At 34.6% G+C, this 23,272-nt stretch overlaps 5 protein-coding genes across 7 annotated transcripts; 2 read left to right on the forward strand and 3 right to left on the reverse strand.

Annotated features, from left to right (window-relative positions):
- Positions 1-53: 53 nt before the first annotated feature.
- On the reverse strand, positions 54-3,465 carry LOC124449558 (ras-related C3 botulinum toxin substrate 1). The gene is made up of 6 exons (XM_047000497.1): positions 3,258-3,465; positions 2,871-2,942; positions 2,689-2,759; positions 1,995-2,041; positions 1,847-1,909; positions 54-833 (listed from the first exon to the last, which is right to left on the reverse strand). Exons 1-6 carry the CDS (start codon positions 3,290-3,292, stop codon positions 543-545), a joined length of 579 nt encoding a protein of 192 aa, XP_046856453.1. The 5' UTR covers positions 3,293-3,465; the 3' UTR covers positions 54-542.
- A 560-nt stretch (positions 3,466-4,025) lies between these two features.
- LOC124449557 (ras-related C3 botulinum toxin substrate 1-like) lies at positions 4,026-6,580 on the forward strand. Of its 2 annotated transcripts, XM_047000494.1 has the most exons (6): positions 4,026-4,507; positions 5,334-5,405; positions 5,472-5,542; positions 5,668-5,714; positions 5,811-5,873; positions 6,232-6,580. In XM_047000494.1, the coding sequence occupies exons 1-6, from the start codon at positions 4,458-4,460 to the stop codon at positions 6,553-6,555; spliced, it is 627 nt and encodes a 208-aa protein (XP_046856450.1). In that variant the 5' UTR covers positions 4,026-4,457; the 3' UTR covers positions 6,556-6,580. The 2 variants fall into 2 exon arrangements, with proteins under 2 accessions (XP_046856450.1, XP_046856452.1); XM_047000496.1 differs by lacking the exon at positions 5,811-5,873 and having other exon boundaries at positions 4,030-4,507.
- A 46-nt stretch (positions 6,581-6,626) lies between these two features.
- LOC124449559 (histone-lysine N-methyltransferase SMYD3-like) lies at positions 6,627-9,630 on the forward strand. Its single transcript, XM_047000498.1, is given in 6 exon segments — positions 6,627-6,837; positions 6,840-7,217; positions 7,631-7,933; positions 8,564-8,688; positions 8,691-8,928; positions 9,134-9,630. Coding segments are annotated over 6 exon segments (1,398 nt in total). The 5' UTR covers positions 6,627-6,650; the 3' UTR covers positions 9,301-9,630.
- Positions 8,946-17,033, reverse strand: LOC124449555 (uncharacterized protein PB18E9.04c-like). Of its 2 annotated transcripts, none has more exons than XM_047000492.1 (5): positions 16,813-17,033; positions 13,428-14,316; positions 10,261-10,503; positions 9,648-9,830; positions 8,946-9,490 (listed from the first exon to the last, which is right to left on the reverse strand). In XM_047000492.1, the coding sequence occupies exons 2-5, from the start codon at positions 14,314-14,316 to the stop codon at positions 9,423-9,425; spliced, it is 1,383 nt and encodes a 460-aa protein (XP_046856448.1). In that variant the 5' UTR covers positions 16,813-17,033; the 3' UTR covers positions 8,946-9,422. The 2 variants fall into 2 exon arrangements, with proteins under 2 accessions (XP_046856448.1, XP_046856447.1); XM_047000491.1 differs by having other exon boundaries at positions 16,763-17,033.
- A 418-nt stretch (positions 17,034-17,451) lies between these two features.
- On the reverse strand, positions 17,452-23,196 carry LOC124447980 (WD repeat domain phosphoinositide-interacting protein 3-like). The gene is given in 11 exon segments (XM_046998986.1): positions 17,452-17,836; positions 18,842-18,951; positions 20,342-20,443; positions 21,498-21,583; positions 21,675-21,865; positions 22,080-22,174; positions 22,249-22,318; positions 22,321-22,335; positions 22,400-22,501; positions 22,839-22,913; positions 23,013-23,196. Coding segments are annotated over 11 exon segments (1,017 nt in total). The 5' UTR covers positions 23,080-23,196; the 3' UTR covers positions 17,452-17,732.
- Between the last annotated feature and the right edge of the window lie 76 nt (positions 23,197-23,272).

Consider the following 23,272-nt stretch of genomic DNA (forward strand, 5'->3'; position numbering starts at 1 on the left):
CAGTTAGTTGAAATGAATCCTCTTTCCTTAGGTACACAAAACAAACTCAACAATTTGTGAAAAATTAAATGTTATTTTAATGACAGTTTAGTTTCCAACTAAGTTTCACTGAACACCTCATACAAGAACAAACATTGTACACATAATAGCTAAAGTATTGGTAACAGAATATTCATGCCTACGAAGTTCACTGTTTTAGAGTAACAGTTCCAAAAATAAAGTTAAATACATAAATGTTCAGTTACATGTTTCTTTTTAATATTTGTGAAAATACAAAATGAAAAATAGATGTTACTAGATAGAAACATCATAATAATTATAAAATTTAAGCCACATCCTATCACATGCACCTAGTTGTGTACATAACCAACTCAAATCAAAGAAATTACCTTATTACCAAAAACCAAACGGGACATATTCATGCCATCATCAACACATTCAAAATCAGGAATTGTAAAAAATATTTCTATAATTTACTTGGTCGAAGTTGGTTAACAATTAATCTACAGTAGTGTTCGATTGTTTATTTGTTTCAGAAAACATTACAAGATGGCACAATTCTTCTTTTTCTTTGTCTGTGGTGCAGGACAAAGTACTGCTCGGATTGCTTCATCAAAAACAATTTTCAAGCCTTTTTGCGTCAAAGCAGAACATTCAAGGTATTTTACGGCACCAATATCTTTCATCATTTGCAAACCCTGGGGATAAGTGATGGGTGCTAATTTCTTCTCTTTGAGTTTATCAATTGTATCTTTGTCATCCCGTAAGTCGAGCTTCGTACCCACAAGTACAATGGGGGTATTAGGACAGTGGTGGGAGACCTCTGGATACCACTGTAAGAAAGAAGATGAAATTTGAAGTAAGTTCATTCTACCTCAAAAAACTCTGGTTTCTGTTAAAACAAGCTTTCAGCTTAGGGTCTCTGTTGATAACAAGTGCATTTAGCACCTGACGGAGCTACCCTTTTTAAATAAGAATTTCATTCATTCATTCATTCGAACAGTTTAGATCTGCAAAGCATTCATGATATTTGGAAGCAAAGCATGTTGTCTCTCAAAAACTACAGTCCCGCTAGAGAAAAAACTTGCTTAAAGGCCACTGATGATGGTACACATGTATTGTATAAAAAATTACCACTCTCGGACCATCTAATTGTCAATACAACAAAGCAACATGTTATCTGTTTCTGTGGAAGTTTATATTTTTTTAATCAATAATAACTTTGTATGCTTGTTGCATTTTATGTTGGTGGTTGGATATTCAGTAGAACATTTACAGAAATCTGGCTGCTGAAGACAAAACTATGGCTATGGTGCACAGCACTACATCAGAAGGGAAGTTGATGGGAATGTGACACATATAAATAATGTTTTAAAGAAAATGAAAGTTTCGCTTTCATTTTCTTTTTCAGCAGACATGAAATACCATGCTGTTTATAATTGACAAAATACACAAAGATTCATGTTTACTTAAAAAATGCGGCTAAAGCTTGAGAGTTCAAAAACTGCAAAGTTCCATTTTTTTGACAGAGTGTGCGGAAAAAAGACAACCATTTAAAAAAATCAATGTTCACTCCAGTCAAAGTATAGTGAATTTTGTGCAATGCATGTCTTACCACACATGTGATAACAATAGTGAAAGCCAGTCAAAGTATAGTGAATTTCGTGCAATGCATATCTCACCACACATGTGATAACAATAGTGAAAGCCAGTCAATTGCTTTTTTAGACCAATAAGAACGATGAAATGGCTAACAGCAGCCAGTAATGTAATTAAATATACAGAGTCCAGTTGCACACAAAGTGGACCTACTGTATATTCCCTATATTGCGTACTCTATACATACCTTTGCACGAACATTTTCAAAAGAAGCTGGACTAACAAGGGAGAAACATATCAAAAATACATCCTGAAATGGACAAAATTAAAAATCAAACTAAGAGATATAATAAAGCCATAGATATCTCATTTCGCAAAAATTTAGTCCACCTTACCGTCTGTGGATAACTTAGAGGACGCAGTCTATCATAATCTTCCTGTCCTTTACAAATGAACATAAAATGTATTAGAAGACAACATGTCACAACTAGTAAATATTGACATAACCATACGTACATACCAGACTGGAAAGTTTGTAGTGCGCATGCAAGATCTCGGGTGTGCAACTTTGAGAAAACAATATTGTTATGCATGCACATTTTGAATCTCGGGTGCACAGTTTACAAAGTACAAACTTTCCAGTCCGGCACAGATAGAAAGTAGCAAATTGAATAAATGAAGGAATCGCATAAAACAGATTGGATACCTTGATCAATCACAAAAATCTGCTCTTCTATGAGAGAATTCTTGGGGGTGGGGGTGGGGGAGCGAGAAGATTAACAAGAGGATTGCAAAGTTTTTTCCACACTACCACTAAAGTAATTTCTCGCGTTAATTTGCATTACTGTCTCAACATAAACATGCGTAAAAATCATTCCACGCTAAGGTAAGGCTCAAAGCGTGCTTATAGCTGGTTGGCTACATCAGATCAACGAAAGTGACGTTTTTTTTCGAGCAACGCATTGCACAAGGAACTAAATACCCGAAAAAAATTCCATACGTAGTGACCAGGAACTTTTATGACATTAAACACACACCTATAACATATTTCTACAAGAATACAAAATCTACAATCTTTTACAAACTTACCAGCCGTATCCCACAATCCTAAATTTATGGGTTTTCCATCTACCATAACATTAGCTGAATAATTGTCGAAACTACAAGATGAAGATGGAAATATCGTTCGGATGGTTGTATCAACAGTTGCAATTAACCTTACGAAAGTCGCAATTCTTTAAAAAATGTCAAGCTTCGTTTTGAGAACTTACACAGTCGGAATATATTCACCAGGAAAGGCATTCGTTGTATAGCTGATTAGTAAACACGTCTTACCAACGGCGCTGTAAAATAATCAAAAAAACTCATAACGTGTATGCGATACAATCAGTGAAAATCGATTTCACTGCCCAAAAGGAGCTTCCTGATTAGCTTGTTGGAATAAATGCGAAGTATCTTAAAGCATGCTTCAGTAATCTCTAAGTAATTTCGTTTATTCTAAATTGTAAGATTGATTACAATTTCTTGACATAGCTTTACCGAAACGTCTAATATACAGGAGAATACTTGACTCGTTCGTTTAAGGGCATCGATCTGTAAACTAGTGAACACTTCGATGTGTATTCAATTTCAAATTGTGCTGAGTTACTCGAACTTACCCATCGCCAACAACAACACACTTTATCGCCTGCATAGCAATACACTTGGTAAGTTGAGTATTCCAAAATGAGTGAAAAGTGTTAATGAAAGCAAGGGACAACCAGAAACGTTACTTCTTAAACCCCTTACGAACGTTGAACGGTTTAATTTGTATGCTGAGAAATTCCTTCTACCGGTTTCACTGTGGGCACACACCCTTAATTTATATCACCCCCAGCAAAGAAACAAAAAATAGATTTGCCCGAATTGCGGGCTAAAATAAAGCTTTTCATCTTTTCATGAGCGATTTACATCACATTTACCGACCGGGGAAACCGCACCTCAATTCCAGTTCTCGTAATACAGACATAATTGACGGAAATTGCTCTCGTTTTTATCATAATCTAAAGATTTAAATCTATAAAAGCTTTTTAAGTCTTCACACGAAACGTTGTTTTTAGTCTAAAAAGGTTATGAGCGAGCCATATGGAGCAATCGCCGGTCGGCATTTTCGAACTCAATTACTCAGTTGTCACATCAAGCCTCTGCGTCAAACGCGTCAAACACGGAAATAAAACGCAAACGAAACGCTGAATAATTTGCACACGCAGATCTGATGGAATGGAAAACAAGGAAGTAAAAAGAATAAGCTAAGATTACCAAATTTCCCCGCTTGAAAGAATGTGCTATGCTTGCAATAAGGCTGTCAGGAGCAATAGACCATACAGTATGTGAAACTATGCAAGATTGAACAAGTGTGTCGAGAGCGAAAGTTCGCCTTGATCTTTGAAGAACATAAAAATTGCACTTCAAAGCAATGAGCTATTGCGGTCCATGGTCAGGCAACATAAATTATAACCGCTGTTTTTAAATTCAAAATATCTTTAGGACTATTGGTTAAATAGTTAAATACTGCAAATGAACGGGCTGTTGTAATTTATTTTAACGCTAGTCCGCTACTGCGATTAACAACTTTTGTTAAATACTTTATCATTGTCGTTGACGTCGATGATGGCCTTGTATGCATCGTCATTCATGACGTCATGACATTCGCGTCTTGTATCCACTTGTAGCAACTAGCGGAGTCATTCTGTGCCAATATTCTGTATATCGCTGTCAAATCATATAAACAACGAAAATATTACAAAACCTGTCTAATATCCTGAAGGATAACAAAATTTCACCGATGACTGTTTCGATTTACTGGTCAAAAAATAAGTATGGCCCAAATTGAACAACAAACAATAAAGATCGTTATTGTTGGCGATGGGTAGGTGGTCACATTCATTAAAATTTCTTGACTTCCTATGGACATCTTTGTAGACTTTTAAATCAGCTTCTAAGATCACTGATTAATTAGTTCCCAGTCTACCCTAACACTATGTGTCACTGTCAATGAGACCGTTGCGGCAGCTGAAACTAAATTTCATGAACGACCGCATTCAAATATCATAACCGTAAATAAACCTTGCACTGAATATGGTAAAAATATGCCTGAACACGTTTGCTTTGAAAAATGTTGTTTATTTAAAAATCTAATATCTGTTTATCATTGCGCTGCAGCACAACTATGGATATTAATCTTGATACATCGTGCCACTCGAGAGTAGAGTCTTGATTGAAAAAAATATCACTAAGGGATATTTCTAGGTTGAAATATTTTGGATTTTTTTGGGTCTTAGAAGAACGCACGAGTTCATGTTTTCAGTCCATACTAAAAAACTATCTTCCATAATCTTTTTCAGAAGCTCTAGTTACATTATTGTTGCAAACATGTGCAGCATAATTGAAACAAATTTTCGCATTGTTTTTAAAGATTTTAGAACGGATCGACCAAAAGCATTGAACCAACAATCAGAGCCCCGTATCATTTCCTGTCATATATTCCGAAGCGCAGTAGTAGTTATAGACTTATAGTAGTCGTTTTGAGCGCACGACCAAAGCTCTAATGTACAAGAAAGCTAAGTTTTTCAATCGCCATTTCATTGAATGCCTGTCGCGGCGTTTCTTGTTTGTAGTGTAAACGCTCTACATGTGACAATGTTGGGAAAGTTACGTTTTCAATTGTTCTCGACATCTCCTTGTTATCTTTACAGCGCAGTTGGAAAAACAACGTTAGTGTTGACATATGTAGACGGTGTCGTGCCAGGAGAATACATTACCTACGTGTAAGAATACAGAATGCGCCTTTCTACATGGTAACAATCAATTTAACATAGCTTTTATTTTCAAAGCGCAGAGAAGTGTACAAAATCCCGTTTCTTTAATGGAGTGCCCTTTTTGTTGGAGATTTGGGACACACCCGGTATAAAAAAATTTAAACATATTTTTGCATAACAACTTTTTTAGATATTTTCAACATAATGCACTATTCCTCTCAAATTTTACCGCCATTCAATTGAATTTTATTTTATTCTGTTTTGTCCTCAGCTCAAGATGGATATGATCGTCTGAGACCAACTTGTTACACAAACACGGTAAGATCAACAGTTCTCTAAAATACATTATACTTTCGAGAAATGTTGAGCTTCTTGCTCGTTTTGAATGAAATATCTATCGCTTTTCTTTTACAGGATGTGTTTTTTCTATGTTTTTCTATTGCCGAGCCTGTTTCTCTTAAAAGTATTACTGAGAAGGTACCAAGAAAAGAATTAATGCAGTTTTCGCCTTTGAGCTTCGTTGACAAAATGCTTTTAAAAGTTTGGATGAAAAGTATTGATTTTACGTTAGAAATTCATCGACAAGAAGTTATATTTTGCAAGTCGTCTACGAGATTTTCAAGCATGAATGCATAATATATTTTATTAGAAATGCTTTATTTTTCTCAAGTAGACTGTAGAGTCGAATGAGTTTGCCCTGCGGTTTCACACCATTTCACACATGCGTGTCACAATTTGCATGCTGGCTCAAATGGCTGGCTGGCTCATGATTTTCATGATTTTTATTAATCAAGGATTTGCAAAACGTCTTTTTTATACTTTTCTTTCATTTCAGTGGTTTTCAGAAGTAAGCCATCATTGTCCAAACACACCCGTCTTTCTCGTTGGTACAAAAGTTGATCTGCGAAACGATGAGAACGTGCTTGAATTATTGAAATTACGCGGCTCCACTCCTGTCACAATCGAGCAAGGCCTGGAGACGAAGGAAAGCATTGGCGCATGTCATTATATCGAATGCTCTTCGTTAAATGGTGATAACTTAGAAAACGTGTTTGATGATGTTTTGCGTTTCATACAAGCAAAGAAACGCACAAAAAGAGCTCAAAATGTGTCGTTTCGTGACATCATTCCTAAAAATGTAATTACGTATATATTTTAAATATTAATTACTTTCAACACCGGTACACGAAGTATTGCTAAACTATTTATGATTAATTTCTTTTGTGAAACATGAAGTATTTGATAAATTGCAATATGGCGGACGACCAAGCAACAAAAATGTCCAATACAAATACTACTGAGGTATTTAAAACAACTTCTCGTGGTAGGGCTACGAAAGCGACATGTGTTTTAAATAAAGGAACTAATGTTATATCTTCATATCCACTTGCATTGGTCTCACGCAAAGAATTTCACCAAAAAATTTGCGATGTTTGTTTTCTTTGAAAGAGAAATTACATCGCTGCTCTAAGTGTAGAATGGTGTACTACTGCAATGCACACTGCCAGAAAAAAGCATGGTCAATGCACAAGCTTGAATGCAAATACCTAAAAAAAATATCTCCTACAATGCCTACCGATACGGTCCGCCTCACGGCTTTATTATTGTTGGCAAGTGAAAAATCTGATTACACAAAGGATCTAGAGAGCAATTCTGCACAGATACGAGAAAATGCAGGCGAAATGTTTGCTTCTATGATAGAAGTCATACGGCGTTATCTAGATGGCGCTTCACATTGGAGCCGTGAATCAATGTTTGAACTGCTTTGTAAAGTTAACTGCAACGCATTTACAGTATGCGATGAAGAAAACAAACCTTTAGGTTAGCATTTATTGCTTCTCTCTTCATCTCAGAGCAGTTTTATACTCTTCCTTTGCTTTACTGTCGTGTTTTGAAACCTTTAATGATACGATTTCATGGGGACAATGGGAGGGGGGGGACAATGGGAGGGGTTATCAAGGGCTACTTTACTTGTGAGATTTGAACGGCAACAGAGCGAAAACTACTAAAAACACAATTTCTTTGTCAATCTAAAGCCTTTTTCACTTCGACGTTCACTTATGTCCTTTTATTTTTCCCTCTTCAATATCAGCAGTTTTTGTGATAGTTTTAATCATATCAGATTCCTTATTTTACAATTTAAAAAATGGGTACCCGGACATCTCGTTGAAAGCAATTTTCATCACAATATTTTTTCTGTCGACATGATGCCCGAACTCAATTCAATTATTCAGGTCTCGGCCTGTACCCAACTGTGGCATTTCTCAACCATTCGTGTGCCCCAAACTGTATCGTCGTTTTCGATGGTCCAAAATGCAACATACGTAACATTTGTAAGATTGAAAAGGACCAGGAGCTTTGCATTAGTTACACAGAACTGTTACGACCTCCAGCAGAACGACGTCAATACCTCAAGGAGCATTACTACTTCGATTGTTGGTGTTCGCGTTGCCTACATGAAGTAAAACACGGCACAGAAATGAACGCTGTGAAATGCCGAAATGACGAATGTAAACAAGGAGTTGGCTTTCGACCAGGTTTGTTTTCAACATGCTGAATAAGTGAGAAAAAATTGAAGTGGAGTTACCTAAAAATATATTAAGAAGTTGTGCTTTTTATTCAAGACATACATTTCAGTTATTCGAATCGATGTTTCAGTTTCATAATTGAATGTTTAAATCTAATTCTTCGATGTTTCAATCTTTCAACTCGATGTTTAAATCTTTCAATTCGATGTTTCAATCTAGTTCTTTGATGTTTCAATTTAATTCTTCGATGTTTCAATCTAATGATTAAAAGTTTCAATCTTTCAATTCCATGTTTCAACTTAATTCTTCGATGTTTCAATCTAATGATTCGAAGTTTCAATCTATCAATTCCATGTTTCAACTTAATTCTTCGATGTTTCAATCTAATGATTCGAAGTTTCAATCTATCAATTCCATGTTTCAATTTAATTCTTCGATGTTTCAATCTAATGATTCAAAGTTTCAATCTTTCAATTCCATGTTTCAATTTAATTCTTCGATATTTCATTCTAATTCTTCCGTGTTTTAATTAAATTCTTCGATTTATCAATGTAATGACTCGATGTTCCAATCTAATACTTCTATGTTTCAATATTGAGTTGTACTTTTAAATTTTCATTTACATTTAATCTTTTTCAGATTATACCATCGACAAAAAATGTCCGCAGTGTGGTTCCATCGTCCCTGAAACTTACAAATCGTCGCGCGTTCAAAATCTTTACACTAAAATCGAGAGCACGTTCGCAAAAATGAACGAAAAGTTTCCCGCAAGTGGAAATATTTTAGAAACTGTACGAGTTTTCGAGACGTTGCTAAGCGAAGCGGGAAGACGTTACATTGTTTCAATTATCAAGTCGTAAAGATTTTAGATAAGATATCTGACTTGTGTATCGATTCTCAACAGTGGAACAAAGCTCTTGAATATTGCGAAAGGTCTCTTCAGGGGTATTTGAAATTTTATCCCAAGTATCATCCAAGCACTGCACTTCAACTTTATAGGATAGGTAAGTACAACTAATGATAACTATCCGTATATTTATTAGCTAGGTACATAAGTAAAAATACGTTGAAATATTACACTATGTTCAACACACAATTTGATCTTGAAGGAAAGATCGTTTTTTGTTTTATGTTTTTTAGGTTTTCTAACATTAACATATAACAAGAAATTAAATAAATAACTTATAGCGAATTACTTATTGGCTTTAGGTAAGCTACAGCTGTACCTGGATAACATAGACAATGGCCTAGAATCTTTGTTACAAACAAGAGCATTACTTCATGTTATATACGGCATGGATCACTCAATGGTTAATCAACTTAACAAAGTCATACAAGAAACAGTTGAAGAAAAGATGATGTTAGAAAGATATTAGAAAGCGTTATCAAAATACTTGCTTTAAAACTTTTTACATCTTTGCGTTCGATTTCATATTAGTTACATTTAAAGATTATGCAAACTTTTCCAGGAAATTTTCGTGTTTAGTCACCTCGTTTGCTATACAATCTTCGCATACACAACGACGAAAACCACGTAGATGTACGACAATGGTGATATACGAGACCCTTTAACAGAAGACAAAACTTATAATAGGAATTGAGGTGTTTAACTTCGCAATATTATCCATTTGTCGTAAAATGTCATGTAGCATTTTCTTTCATGTTTTGTCGATGGTGAATATAAAATAAAATTTGTTCGTATATCATCCGTTTGATCACGTACCTTTGCAAACACATTCCTTAGCCTTCCCACATTCCACTGATTGTAACTTCTTATCGCATAGCGAATGATTGTAAGGAACAGAATAATTCATGACATTGCAAACTGGAGTGGCGTTGATATAACCACCAGCGCAGCATCTTTCTCCACAATCTTCAGGATATTTAAGTTCAGAGCAAGAACAAGCTTTTCAAACAAATAAAATATGTACTATGAGAGTTCCTTCATGCTCAAATCAAAGACTGTCGAGCATCGCGTATTGAACAAGAAAAACATGTGAATTGAAAAAACTGAACAATTACTGGAAAACGCCGCTAAACCCATCAGCGCACAAGGTTTGCATAAACCTTTGGTGGAAATATGTAGTTGGACTTGTAATGATTTATATGACGGTAAAGTTGTGGCGAATAATGACAATTTTAGAGGGAGAATTTTGCTACCGAGACTTAGGAAAATTATGGCATAGCTTGCGCAAAAAATGAAACAAAATCTAACTACCTATTTCCAACAAAGGTTTGGGCCATTATAGCGCGCAGATGAATGCAAGGATATTTTCCGAAGCGTTCAATTTTTTTATATACTCTGTAGTCTGTACATACAAATACATTTAAGTTACCTGCTGAAGTTGTCCGGTTTTGAGCCGTCAACATGGTCGTTGTACTTATCAAAGTTGGCGTTGATCCCTTGTTGGACTTCAAACTTGAATCCCTGGTGATAATTGAACTTTCGAAAGCAGACGACATTTTTGTATTGGTTGTTTTAACATCAGAGTTGGCGACACTTTCAGTAATCTCAACATCAGTATTGAGTGTTACTGTTGGCGTTTCCAATCCAACTTCAAACTTTGTTGAAGATACTACTGCAATAGAGAGCCCAGAAAAGATTGGACAGTTTTAATTTGTAAAATTATTTAACCCCTTCCCTAAACACAACAAGCTAGTCATGCAAACAACCTTTCAGTGTAAAATACAAGAATTAAAGTGCCATTAGTTAATTGCCATTTAATTATCGACCGTATTCTTAAGGCTCACTCACGCTCAGTGGGTGCGAAGTAAAATTCACGCTCTCTTTAATCAGTGGGAAAGTTATTTCTCTGTCGATGGCAAGATTTTTGCTTAAATATTTTAAATCTAGCATTCGGTGCAACGAAAATGCCGTCTTCGAATAGTTACGAGGTGATTTTAAAGTCTCGCGCGGTGAGAGCAAACGAGAATTGTGGAACACAGGCGTGAAAATTGGTCAATTTCATCTGTATACCTTAGGCGATTCGCAAAGTTTGATAACACTGGTCAACAAAAAGAAACTTTTTAAAAGGTGTCTGATATTTTTTGACTGATTTACTATATTTTTGCTATGCTAAATCTAGAAATAACATTCATTTTGCTCTCGGAGGTCAAATTTTTTTGCAAATTTGAATTTAAAATTATGCGACTTTAGTTATATTTTTTTAAAACAATGTTGTCAAGATTTACATGTTTTCAAGATGTTTCAAAACAAAATGTCAGTTTTTATGATAAAATTGCAGTATTCCAAGAAAGAATCATGTACACTTCATGTACAGTACATGTAACCAGAAATGAAAACTTAATGTTTGCATTATTACGGTCTAAATTTTCGTTTTTTTTGATTGTCGTGAATGTTTTGGTGCTTGCACATCTCTTTTTAAATTCCAACAGTAGTCCGCCATCATCACCATGTCCCACCTTTCTCTTAAGTCATGGTGAAAGCGCTCTCATTGCTCATCGCTTAAAGAGCCAAGATTTTCGGGATCAATACCAGCTTTTAATTTTTCAGTTGACAAATTGGGGAAGGTTTTACAACGAAACTGAGAACACCGTCCATCTTTATCCAAAGTTTTAGTGAATTGCCTTATCAAACCGAACTTTATGTGCAGTGGAGGAAATAAAATACGTCCCCTGTCAACTAGAGGCTTGTTTATCACATTTTTTGCTCTACAACTTGCAAGCTCTTTACGTACTGGCCATTCTTTTTTCACGTAATGATGAGTACGATCCCTACTATCCCAGAGGCATAAAAAGCATGGGTATTTGGTAAATCCAGACTGTTGACCAAGCAAGAAGTTGACCATTTTAAGTCAACGCAAATCAGCCATTTATGTTGGTCATAAGAAATTTTTCTAGGACGTACTTAATTGCTTCATGCTGTTCTTTTAATGTTGTCGAATGTGCCATTGGCACAGATGCAAATTGATTTCCATTGTGTAACAACACACATTTCAAGGACCTTTTGCTGCTGTCGATAAAAAGTCGCCAGTCCTCTGATTTGTATTCAGGTACGCCGAGATGTTTCAGTAGCTCTACTATGTCATTGCGATAGACTAATTCTTTTCTTGAGCAAAATATATTAAAAATTCCTGGTGCCTGGTACGGAAGAAACTTACCTTAACTTTACCATTTAGCATGTTCTTGTCCTTTAAACGAGATGCAAGAAGTTCGGCAGAGTCTTTTGGCAATTTTAAATCGCGAACAAGATCGTTTAGTTCGTTTTTCGAAAACAATTTTGGCTGCTCATCATTGTCATCGGGAAAGGATGCATCATCGGTAGTGGCAATGCTTTGAGTTTCATCCTGGCTACTACTTTCTTCAATACTTGTATCTTCAAATACAAGTACGGGAATTTCTTCACTATAAGGAGTAGGGCGCATAGCTGACGGTAGATTGGGATACTCCAGTGTTGTGCGATTTTTTCTGTTAATTCCCATGACATTGATAGCACAAAAGTAGCAATCGGTTGCATGACTTAAGGCTCTCGCCAAATCATGGGGATGCCGAAGTTCGTGGACTTTTGCGTGCCTTTGCTCCATTGACGGAGATGCTCTGTGCATCTTTTGCAAACCATGTGAGGTGCCCAACTTTTGTCTTGATCGCCGAGCTTCATGCCAAAATATGCATAGTAAACGCGCTTGATAATGGTGGTGACAGTATTGCGATTTGGTGCAAGTGTGTATTCACCACAAACATGGCAAAAAACATGTGGCTTATTTTTATTATTTCTACTTTTTATTATTTTTTCTTACATTAATATGTTGGTGTGTTTTAACAAGTTTTACCATTGAATTCCAGTATGGGCTAAATAAAGCCTTATTTTATCTTTAAATATCCCATAATAATCGCAAAACCTAAACTCCCTAATTGAAATTCAATCAAAAATTGCTTATTCAAATGCTTTCTACTTTTTATTACTAGTGCTAAAAAATTTAAATTTGTTCAGATAATAGAACTTTAAAAGGTAAATGGTTAGTACTTCTGTTGTACCTTTTTCGGGTATTTAAAAGTTAAAAAAATAGAAAATTAACGATAGCTTAAAATCTCGACCTGACCCAGCAAAAATAGTGTTATTTTTGGACTCAGCACTTCAAAATTGTCCAAAATCAGTTTACAAAATTGAGACACCAAATTTGCTGTTGACCAGTGTAATTGACCATATAATATAAGAAAGAGCTGTTACAAACTTAGAAATATGCGATTTGAACAAACGTAACGTTTACCAGTTGAAACCCGACGTTTCGTCTGACAAACGTGACGTTTGAAACGTACACAAACGCGAAAAATTCGGGACAGTTACCAGTTGAAAGCAAATGGTAATAACTGTGTAATTTCTACCCGAGATACAAGTAGCCTTGCAAATAAAAAAAATCTCGCTGCTTGTACAAAACATTTTGCAGTCGCTATGAAGATATATATTTACCAGTTACCTACTAAATACATAATATATTAATCCATGGATTAATATATTATGTATATACTCTGATGATGGCTTTACCTACTAAAGGTGTCCATCTTTGAGACGTTGATTCTGACATTTCAAATGAAGGATTCATCGACGACATTATGATAGTTGTGGTATATATCGAGGATGGCAACCTGGATCCCATCTTGGACTTTAACTTTGATTGCATTATGGCAGTTGAAGTTTTAAAAAAGTTGCTATCATTTTTAGCATTGAGTGCTACTGAGATGTCGGCGTACTTCCTCTTTGAAATGGCTGAAGTATTATAATTGGCGATGTAGGAGGACGTAGTCGAAATAATGTTAGAAAATTCAAAGGATGTAGAGGAAAATGAAGTTGGTTGATTATGTTTTGAAGAAGTAGGATAAGAAGGTGATATGAAAATGGTGATAACGGATGGGGGAAAAACTTTCCAGTTATATGAACTGTTTGTTGACGTTGGACGAATAGTTGAAGATGTAAAATGAGTGGTTGAAGATTTAGGATGAATGGTTGAAGTTTTGGAATGATTGGTTGAAGGTTTGGAACGATTGGTTGAAGGTTTGGAATGATTGGTTGAAGATTTAGGATGAATGGTTGAAGATTTGGAATGATTGGTTGAAGATTTGGAATGATTGGTTGAAGATTTAGGATGAATGGTTGAAGATTTAAGATAAATGGCTGAAGAGTTGACATGAACGTCTGATGGGGTTGCATGAATATTTGAAGAGTTGGCGCTTCCAAGAGTACTTGCCAAGTATAAACCACTTGTAGAGTTGGTTTTTGTAGTGCTACTGGTTTTGAAAGCTTCTTGATTGTTGTCATTTGTTTCTGAGGTTGACGTCAAAGACGGAGGAATGGTAGAGTAGCTCAAGCTCCCATGAGAAATTATCAAAGGGAACAGCCAAGATATGAATAAAATAAAGATTGAAAACCTTTGCATCTACAATGAAGACAAATATTTTATTCATCAGGCTGATTCTTCAGGTAAAATAAAACAAATTCCGAAAATCCGCATCTTGTTTTCTTGACATAGAGAGTGTATGAAAAAATTAGACAATTTTGAAATGCTTATTAGACTATGAATTTAGCTGAACATCTCATAAATTTGTGCTATATTGTTAGGATTTTAGCATCCTCACTTTAATCAAACGCTATAACAAACGGAAAAGCCAATCTCAAAAAACGGGAGCTAGTGTGCAGAAACTTTTTTGGTTTGTTTTCTGTTTCAACCCACGGCTTGCAAGACATTTTTCATGCACAAATGATTCATGCATAAACGATTGCTTGCGTTCCCACTGGTTGTTTTATTTTTGTATATATTTTTTTATTTTGTAGCTGTTTTCTTGTTTTCTTCTAATGTTGTTTGCCCGTGGAAGTTATTTTTCATACATGAATGTACAATATATCTGTTGAGTTCTTAAATGCTAAGTTTAAGGGCAAATCTGCGTTATTTTAAATTATTGGTATTTATTTCTTTTTCGAAAAAATGTGTGATCCGATATCAGGATTAAACATAATGCAGTAAACGTTTATATCAGTGAACGTTTTACTTCATTATTTCTTTTTCGCTTTTACCAATGATACTAAGCCAAACAAGCAAGGCACACGCTATTTGAACAATCATACGTTATCTTAACTATACGACTTCTGATAAAGTAACGTAAAATAGCTACTCTTTATAAAATAATACAAAGCAAGTTTATAAAGTAGGGTAAAATAGCTACTCTTTATAAAATAATATAAAGCAAGTTTATAAAGTAGGGTAAAATAGCTACTCTTTATAAAATAATACAAAGCAAGTTTATAAAGTAGGGTAAAATAGCTACTCTTTATAAAATAATATAAAGCAAGTTTTTAAAGTAGGGTAAAATAGCTACTCTTTATAAAAGCAAGTTTATAAAGTAAAAATAGCTACTCTTTATAAAATAATATAAAGCAAGTTTTAAAGTAACGTAAAATAGCTACTCTTTATATAAAATAAAGCAAGTTTTAAAGTAGGGTAAAATAGCTACTCTTTATAAAATAACACAAAGCAAGTTTTAAAGTAGTAAAATAGCTACTCTTTATAAAATAATACAAAGCAAGTTTTAAAGTAAAATAGCTACTCTTTATAAAATAATATACAAGTTTTTTAACGTAAAATAACTCTTTATAAAATAAGCAAGTTTTAAAGTAACGTAAAATAGCTACTCTTTATAAAATAACACAAAACAAGTTTTAAAGTAGGGTAAAATAGCTACTCTTTATAAAATAATATAAAGCAAGTTTTAAAGTAGAAAATAGCTACTCTTTATAAAATAATACAAAGCAAGTTTTAAAGTAGACAAAATAGCTACTCTTTATAAAATAATACAAAGCAAGTTTTAAAGTAACGTAAAATAGCTACTCTTTATAAAATAACAAAACAAGTTTTAAAGTAGGGCAAAATAGCTACTCTTTATAAAATAATAAAACAAGTTTTAAAGTAACGTAAAATAGCTACTCTTTATAAAATAACAAAGCAAGTTTTAAAGTAGGTAAAATAGCTACTCTTTATAAAATAATATAAAACAAGTTTTAAAGTAACGTAAAATAGCTACTCTTTATAAAATAATACAGCAAGTTTTAAAGTAGGTAAAATAGCTACTCTTTATAAAATAACAAAGTTTTTTTGTAGGGTAAAATAGCTACTCTTTATAAAATAATACAAACAAGTTTTAAAGTAACGTAAAATAGCTACTCTTTATAAAATAACATAAAAAGTTTTAAAGTAGCAAAATAGCTACTCTTTATAAAATAATATAAAGCAAGTTTTAAAGTAGAATAAAATAGCTACTCTTTATAAAATAATATAAAGCAAGTTTATAAAGTAGGGTAAAATAGCTACTCTTTATAAAATAATACAAAGCAAGTTTTTAAAGTAGGGTAAAATAGCTACTCTTTATAAAATAATACAAAGCAAGTTTTTAAAGTAACGTAAAATAGCTACTCTTTATAAAATAACACAAAGCAAGTTTTTAAAGTAGGGTAAAATAGCTACTCTTTATAAAATAATATAAAGCAAGTTTTTAAAGTAGGGTAAAATAGCTACTCTTTATAAAATAATACAAAGCAAGTTTTTAAAGTAGGGTAAAATAGCTACTCTTTTAAACTAGTGAAAATCAAAATGGCACATTGTTTTTCGTCAAAAGAGAAATTTAGCAAACACGACTTACATCGCCTAAAAGACCTTGTAAAAATGACGTATCGCGACATTTCAACGACGTTTTTTAATGCGCTTGCTATAAATTTCGCGAATGCATATAACAACCACTACAAGCGGCACATACTGCTAAACAGTTTCTACTATAGGTTTAAAGACTATATCTTATGATCTCGCTACAAACAAAAAATTCAATGCAATATACCTTTGTAGCTAAGTTCCTTCTGTTAACTGATATTTCAGAAGAGAACTTACGTTTTCCAACGAAGACAATGACCACAAAAATCAAAAATTTCAAAAACAAAAACTGCCTTTCTTGAACGAGAGAAGCCCAGGTCTTGCTGAACGTTGACACAAGAAGAGTATATCATGAAAAGCAGATGTTCGTAGTTTAGCTCTACATATGTACTACAGCTACCAGCGAAATTAAAAAAACATCAGACTAGTGTGCATAGTGTCCAATAGTATTCGTGGATAAAAAATGACAGGCGGGCTTCGAAACTAATGAGATTAACGACTTAATTAAGACCCGTGAAAGAATTATGTTTTATTTTGTAAGTAGTATGTAATAAGTACAGTTTCTAAGCTTTGAAAATTCCTTCGAGTATTTATTAAGATAATATCGTGCTTTGGAGATGTTATTTTGCAGCAAAAATGTGCAAAAAAAAGATTCAAAAAGTCATTTGAAAATAAATATGATGTATAAAAAACATGAATTTTAAACGATAAAAAAACGCAAAAACAAAATGCAAATCGTCGATACTATTTCAACAAATACAGCTGGCATTTTAGTTTGCTAGTACTTACAATGTTACTAAGCCAACGAAAACAAAAATACAACTCGTAAAGAGAGAAAAGCAAACAGCAATAAAATTCAAAGAACGCGATCAAACATTGCAAATTAAAAATAATTGAATTTCTATTAAATTTCATTTACTGATATTCGAAGAGGCAACAAACCTATCGGGATGTCGTAGATCTCATTACATAACAAACACGTATCTCAATATAAGAAGCAAAAATTACAAGTTTTTTGCAGATAACGTCCAACCAAATATACTGTCTGAACAGAATTTATATCTTACACCAACGGATATCTACTTTAAAAAACTTACGGACCAATAGATAATAGGAGCTACGTGACGAACCACCAGGTATCATCATTAATATCCCCGTCAATCCCCATCAGTCATCTGTAGAAACTGTGCATAAGCGTCTCTCGTACATTCGCCTTTCGCATTAAATGCAAACTTGTAGTAACTGCCATCAGCACAAACGGCTTGAAATGAGAAAAGAAATTTCTTTTAAAACGCTATACAAGGAATCGATGAAAAGTGTTCGTCGACTGCACAGACTTATGAAGCAGTTGCACACCTAGGTTTAGTCAAAATAAATTTTCACACCTCATTTTTTGGATAAATTTATATTACAAAATAAGTGCTGTACACTGGAGTCAGCCCGGAGTCAGGCCGAAGTCAGGCCGAAGTTAGGACGAAGTCAGGCCGGAGTCAGGCTGAAGTTAGGCCGGAGCTCCTGTTATTTTTGCCTGCCGAAGCCGGACTTTGTTCATCTCCGGCAGCAGTTGTTTGTGCTGTAAAATACATTGGTAAACTTATCCGATAAAAACATTTTTGCATCAACGAACAATAAATATCGGCTAAAATGGAAGAACTTGCATGAAAATAAAACATTTCATGCATGACACAACATGACGCTAGATTTCATGTTTGTAGATGTAGATCGTCCAGGTTGGTATAGTCCTGAGAAGGACTGTTTTTGTTGTTGTTGACTGACGTTTCGACAACCTCAAATAGTGAATTAGTGTGAAGTGTAATGTTTTTAGTTGTGATGTGTGATTTAGGTGTGATGTTTTTTGTTGTAATGTGTGGGTGTCAATTGTGTATTGTCATTGTGAATTAGTGTGAAGTGTAATGTGTTTAGTTGTGATGCGTGATTTAGGTGTGATGTTTTTAGTTGTAATGTTTGGTTGTCAATTGTTTATTGTCATTGTGAATTAGTGTGAAGTGTAATCTTTTTAGTTGTGATGTTTGGGTGTCAATTGTGTATTGTCATCGTGAATTAGTGTGAAGTGTAATGTTTTTAGTTGTGATGTTTGGGTGTCAATTGTGTATTGTCATTGTGAATTAGTGTGAAGTGTAATGTGTTTAGTTGCTCGTTTGTTTATATTGTGAAAAGGTCGTTTTTAAGGTTAGGGTAAGCGTTACAGTTAATATTACACACATTACAGTTCACTGGATTTGCTACAGTCAATGCGCATGCTTACCAATAACCGTGTTCTTATCGTTACCAAATGCGCATATAGATGGTGCACCCTCCGGAACGCGAAACTTCGAGAAACTCCAAGTTGAATTGAAATATTTCAGAGGACGAAAACTAACAAAGAAAGAAATAGTCTTAAAAAATAACTATTGCAAAATCATTACGACAGGTCATCATTTATCGTGATGGGAAAATCAAATAGCTACAACTGCCACAAAACAATAAAATATTTAAAATAACTACAGTAATAATACAGCGTAGAGTCTCGAAAATAGCCTCCTCTTAAAAGTAACCGCCCCTCTTGAAAGTAACCGCCTCTTGAAAGTAACTCTTGAAAGTAACCGCCCTCTTAAAAGTAACCGCCCTCTTAAAAGTAACCGCCCCTCTTAAAAGTAACCGCCCTTCTTGAAAGTAACCGCCCCTCTTGAAAGTAGCCGCCCCTCGTGAAAGTAACCGCCCTCATGAAAGTAACCGCCCTTTTTATAGAACTTTTAAGAGTTTTACAATATTTACACTTTATCCAAATGAAACGTTTACGTGCATTTGTGTAAACCACCAACAACCTTACACAACTTTGAATACATTGAAAAATACCGTATATAAAACGTGGACTAAGAGTTAAACATTGAAGTTAATTCATGCTGAAGATGACAAATTGAAACAAAGCGCATCCCTCCATAAGTAGCCGCTCCTTAAGGCGACTAAAGGCTGATTTCCATTCAGTGCAAATTACGACGCGATCGACTTTTTGAGATGACTTTCCTTTCAATTGTAAGCTCTCGAATGGAACAGTTTCACACTGCTGCACACAATTCAAAGGAAAGTGATCGCAAAAATTCGATCGCGCGACATTTTGCACTGAATGGAATTAAGGCTAATTTCGGAAGTAGCGCGGGCGCCCAAGATGCCTTTGTACAATTGGTTAATTATTTTTTTAACTTTGGAATAGCGTTCAAATTAAAGCGTTGAAGTTCAGTTAATGAAAATTATTTTAAAATCCCGGTAGTAAACCTATCCATATTTTCACAGTCACGTTTCCAATGTAAAAGAAAATTAATTATATCTTTTCTGACAAGATTGTTCATAAAATAACAAAACTACAACGCGCGCGCTGATTGCTCTATGGCACATTTTGAACGGATCTGAGCTCAATCAATAAAATCAATCAAAAAGAGATTGAAAAATCTATCACGAATAAAACATTTGCCATTAAGACGTTGGTAAGAACTCTCGAGCATGTGCAAAGCCTCGACCTTCACTCCGACCTTGTACCGATCTGCTCTCGAGTTCTCCCGAAGGTCTCCTCAGGTTTGCATAAGCCTGTGCAAACACAGTATCAAAATTCATTTATCTTGATTAAAGGCTTATCGTCAGCTATCTTTCGTGGCAGAGCTGGTTGCGTAAATAGGGGCAGAGCTCCCACTTTTATAAATGAATAAGGTGGATACAAAGGACGCTTGTGGATAAAAACTACAACAACAGTTATCTTGACCATTTTTTTTACCTTGACTGCTTAGATTTCTTTGTGTCTTCTACTTCAAATATATGAACAGTCCAATGATTGCTTGACACGCACAACAACGACGAATCATTGTTGAAATTTATGCTAAAAAAAAGTCAGATTTATGATTAATTTTTTTCACGTTCAAAAGAAAAGACCTGAAAGGACGTTCAACATGCAAATATATACAATATATACTACAAAACTTTATAAACGTGCCAGTTACCAGGGCTAAAAATGTTCCTCTACCAGTAATTTTTAATGAAATTTTAATATTTATTTATATATATATATACATCCACACCACAACCATTCCAGGGCCAATTTGTTGGCAAATGTTATGCCCAGACACCCTTAAAAACAGTGATGGATTCAAGGGATGCACCCCTCCTTGACTTGGCTTGAAGGGATGCAGGGGGGTGCAAATTTCCTTACGAAATATTTTTACACCAACCAATTAAGCTAAAACAAAAGTCAAACCACACATTTCTCAGGGTCTTGAAGGGATACAGGGGGGTGCAAATTTCCTTACGAAATATTTTTACACCAACCAATTAGGCTAAAACAAAAGTCAAACCACACATTTCTCAGGGTCTTGAAGGGATGCAGGGGGGTGCAAATTTCCTTACGAAATATTTTTACACCAACCAATTAAGCTAAAACAACAGTCAAATCACACATTTCTCAGGGTCTCAAACCCACTAAAAGTTGGACATTTGAAAGATATAACGACTCTCACAAAGGAGCCACCAAAATCTAATCCAAACTTATCCAAAGGAGCCACCAAATCCAAACTTATCCAAACTAATCCAAAGGAGCCACCAAAATCTGATCCAAAAGACATTTTATAAAAACTAAAGCACCCCTTCAAACAAAATCAATCTTGATCCATCCCTGCTTAAAAACATGTACTTTCCTATGTCGCTGCCTGCCACTTCCCATAAGCAATGACATAACCAAATGGTTAGCAAATTAAGAAAACTGCATTGTTGGGCAAATCTATTAGCTTGAAATTGAATTGAAGTGGAAAAACTGCTTACGTAAACACACATAGAAATAAATAAGTTGAAAAAGTTGTACAATTTTGTTAATACTCAAAATTTATGAAACTATTTCAAGCGTTTGTAATGTTAACTTGTGAACACTGATCAATCCTTACCTAAAAATGTTTGCATTACCAGATCCTCGTCTCAATTCATTTAGTAAATCACCATTGCTCATGTCAAAAATACGTATAAGCGTTCCCTAGAAACAACAAATACTCATCTCAAATGCCAGTCCATAATCCCAATTATTTAAAATATGAAGTGAAAAAGGAATATTTCCAGGAAAGTACCGTTTCTGAAGCGGAAGCCAGTCTTGTACCCTGAAGATTCAGACAAATACATGCTAGTGTTCCTTCATGAGCATTTATGTCGAGAGGTGCTCGCTCTGTGTTAGCAAGATCAACAATCTGGACATGTCCAGTTCGTCTGGCAGGAAATGCTAGCAGTGAATTATTACTGCTGGGACACAACACACATAAACCTAAAGAAATGTATAACAGAATCTTTTTTCACTTTATCTTGGAAAAAATTCCCTGCTTATAATTCAAATCGGGGGACAAAAAATATCCCCTTATATACACAATCGACAAGTGAAGTAAAACAAAATATTAAAGTCGAAATCAATCTAAACATGCTGAACTTTCCTGTCTTGTGCAACATGTCCTACAAGACAAATAATTTTGTCTATAAACTACCTTTCACATTTGGTGATGTTTCAAATACATGAAGTTGTTGAGGATTTTGTGTGAACGTGAAAACTTTAATAATTGTATCAAGAACCACAACAATCCTAGAGAAACAATAATGATACAACACGATCCCATGTTGATGATGCATTCTTAAAAAATAGCATTCTGCACATACCTATCCCTGCGTAATTTCACGGCTCGTACATCACTAGAAAACTCCAGTTGAATGACAATTGACTTTTTAGGTCGTCCCAAATAAGAACTGCATAAAACAATAAAGTTATTCACATTATATCAAAATGTATAAAATTATTTAGCATAATTACCCTTATTTGGAGAGTATTTTGGATTTTTTCCTCCTCCAACAAGCGCAACATAATTGCATCGAAACAGCATTTCCACATAAGCAATACCTCCATCAGTAAAATCTAATAATATAAAATATGTTCACGTCGGATATAAAATACCTACCGGCAATTTATTCAGAGAATTTTCAATAGTGGTCAATGCTCATGATGACATTTAAAAAATTTAGTAGAAGTTGGGTAAATCCATTAACATCAATAAACAATATGTTTTAACATAAATGTGCAATTATGCCAGTGAAGAGCAATACACTATACTTGCATGACCGGGGTAATCAGATCTAAATCTACGACCAACTCAGCATACAGCCCCCCTTCCGTCAGCATGTAAAGTTTGTAAGGCGCAAACTTTGTCGTAAATTTTAAAAAATCAAGTGCATCTCCTTTTTGAACGAAATACCTTGACGCTCTTTCTCCTTTAACGGATCGCAATTGTATATGCGAAAACCATTTTCCATTCCGCAGGCAAAACAACCTAGAATTATTACAACACTTGAAGCTTCCGGGCAATTCGCGTGGTACAAGAAAAGCCAACTCAACAAAAAATCATCACTCTCAAATCGCTCCTCTATACCTTGATCTTGATTGAAACCAGCATAAAGCAGGCCATTTCTAAAGGAGTTACCTTTCCTCAAATCCATATTAACATAGTTCAAAAGTCCAACACATCGTTAACGTAAAAAAAATCTTATGTCAATTTTCATCAAATTCACTAACGTTCTATATTTTGTAACCATTCCCTACCGCGCATGCGGAGTAGTGATGCGCAAAACGTTTCCTGGGGGGGAGGGGGAAATAAATTTCCATTTTCCAAATACCATAATGGCAATGATA

The sequence above is a fragment of the Xenia sp. Carnegie-2017 genome, unplaced genomic scaffold (genome assembly GCF_021976095.1).
Source record: "Xenia sp. Carnegie-2017 unplaced genomic scaffold, XeniaSp_v1 HiC_scaffold_23, whole genome shotgun sequence".
NCBI lineage: Eukaryota > Metazoa > Cnidaria > Anthozoa > Malacalcyonacea > Xeniidae > Xenia > Xenia sp. Carnegie-2017.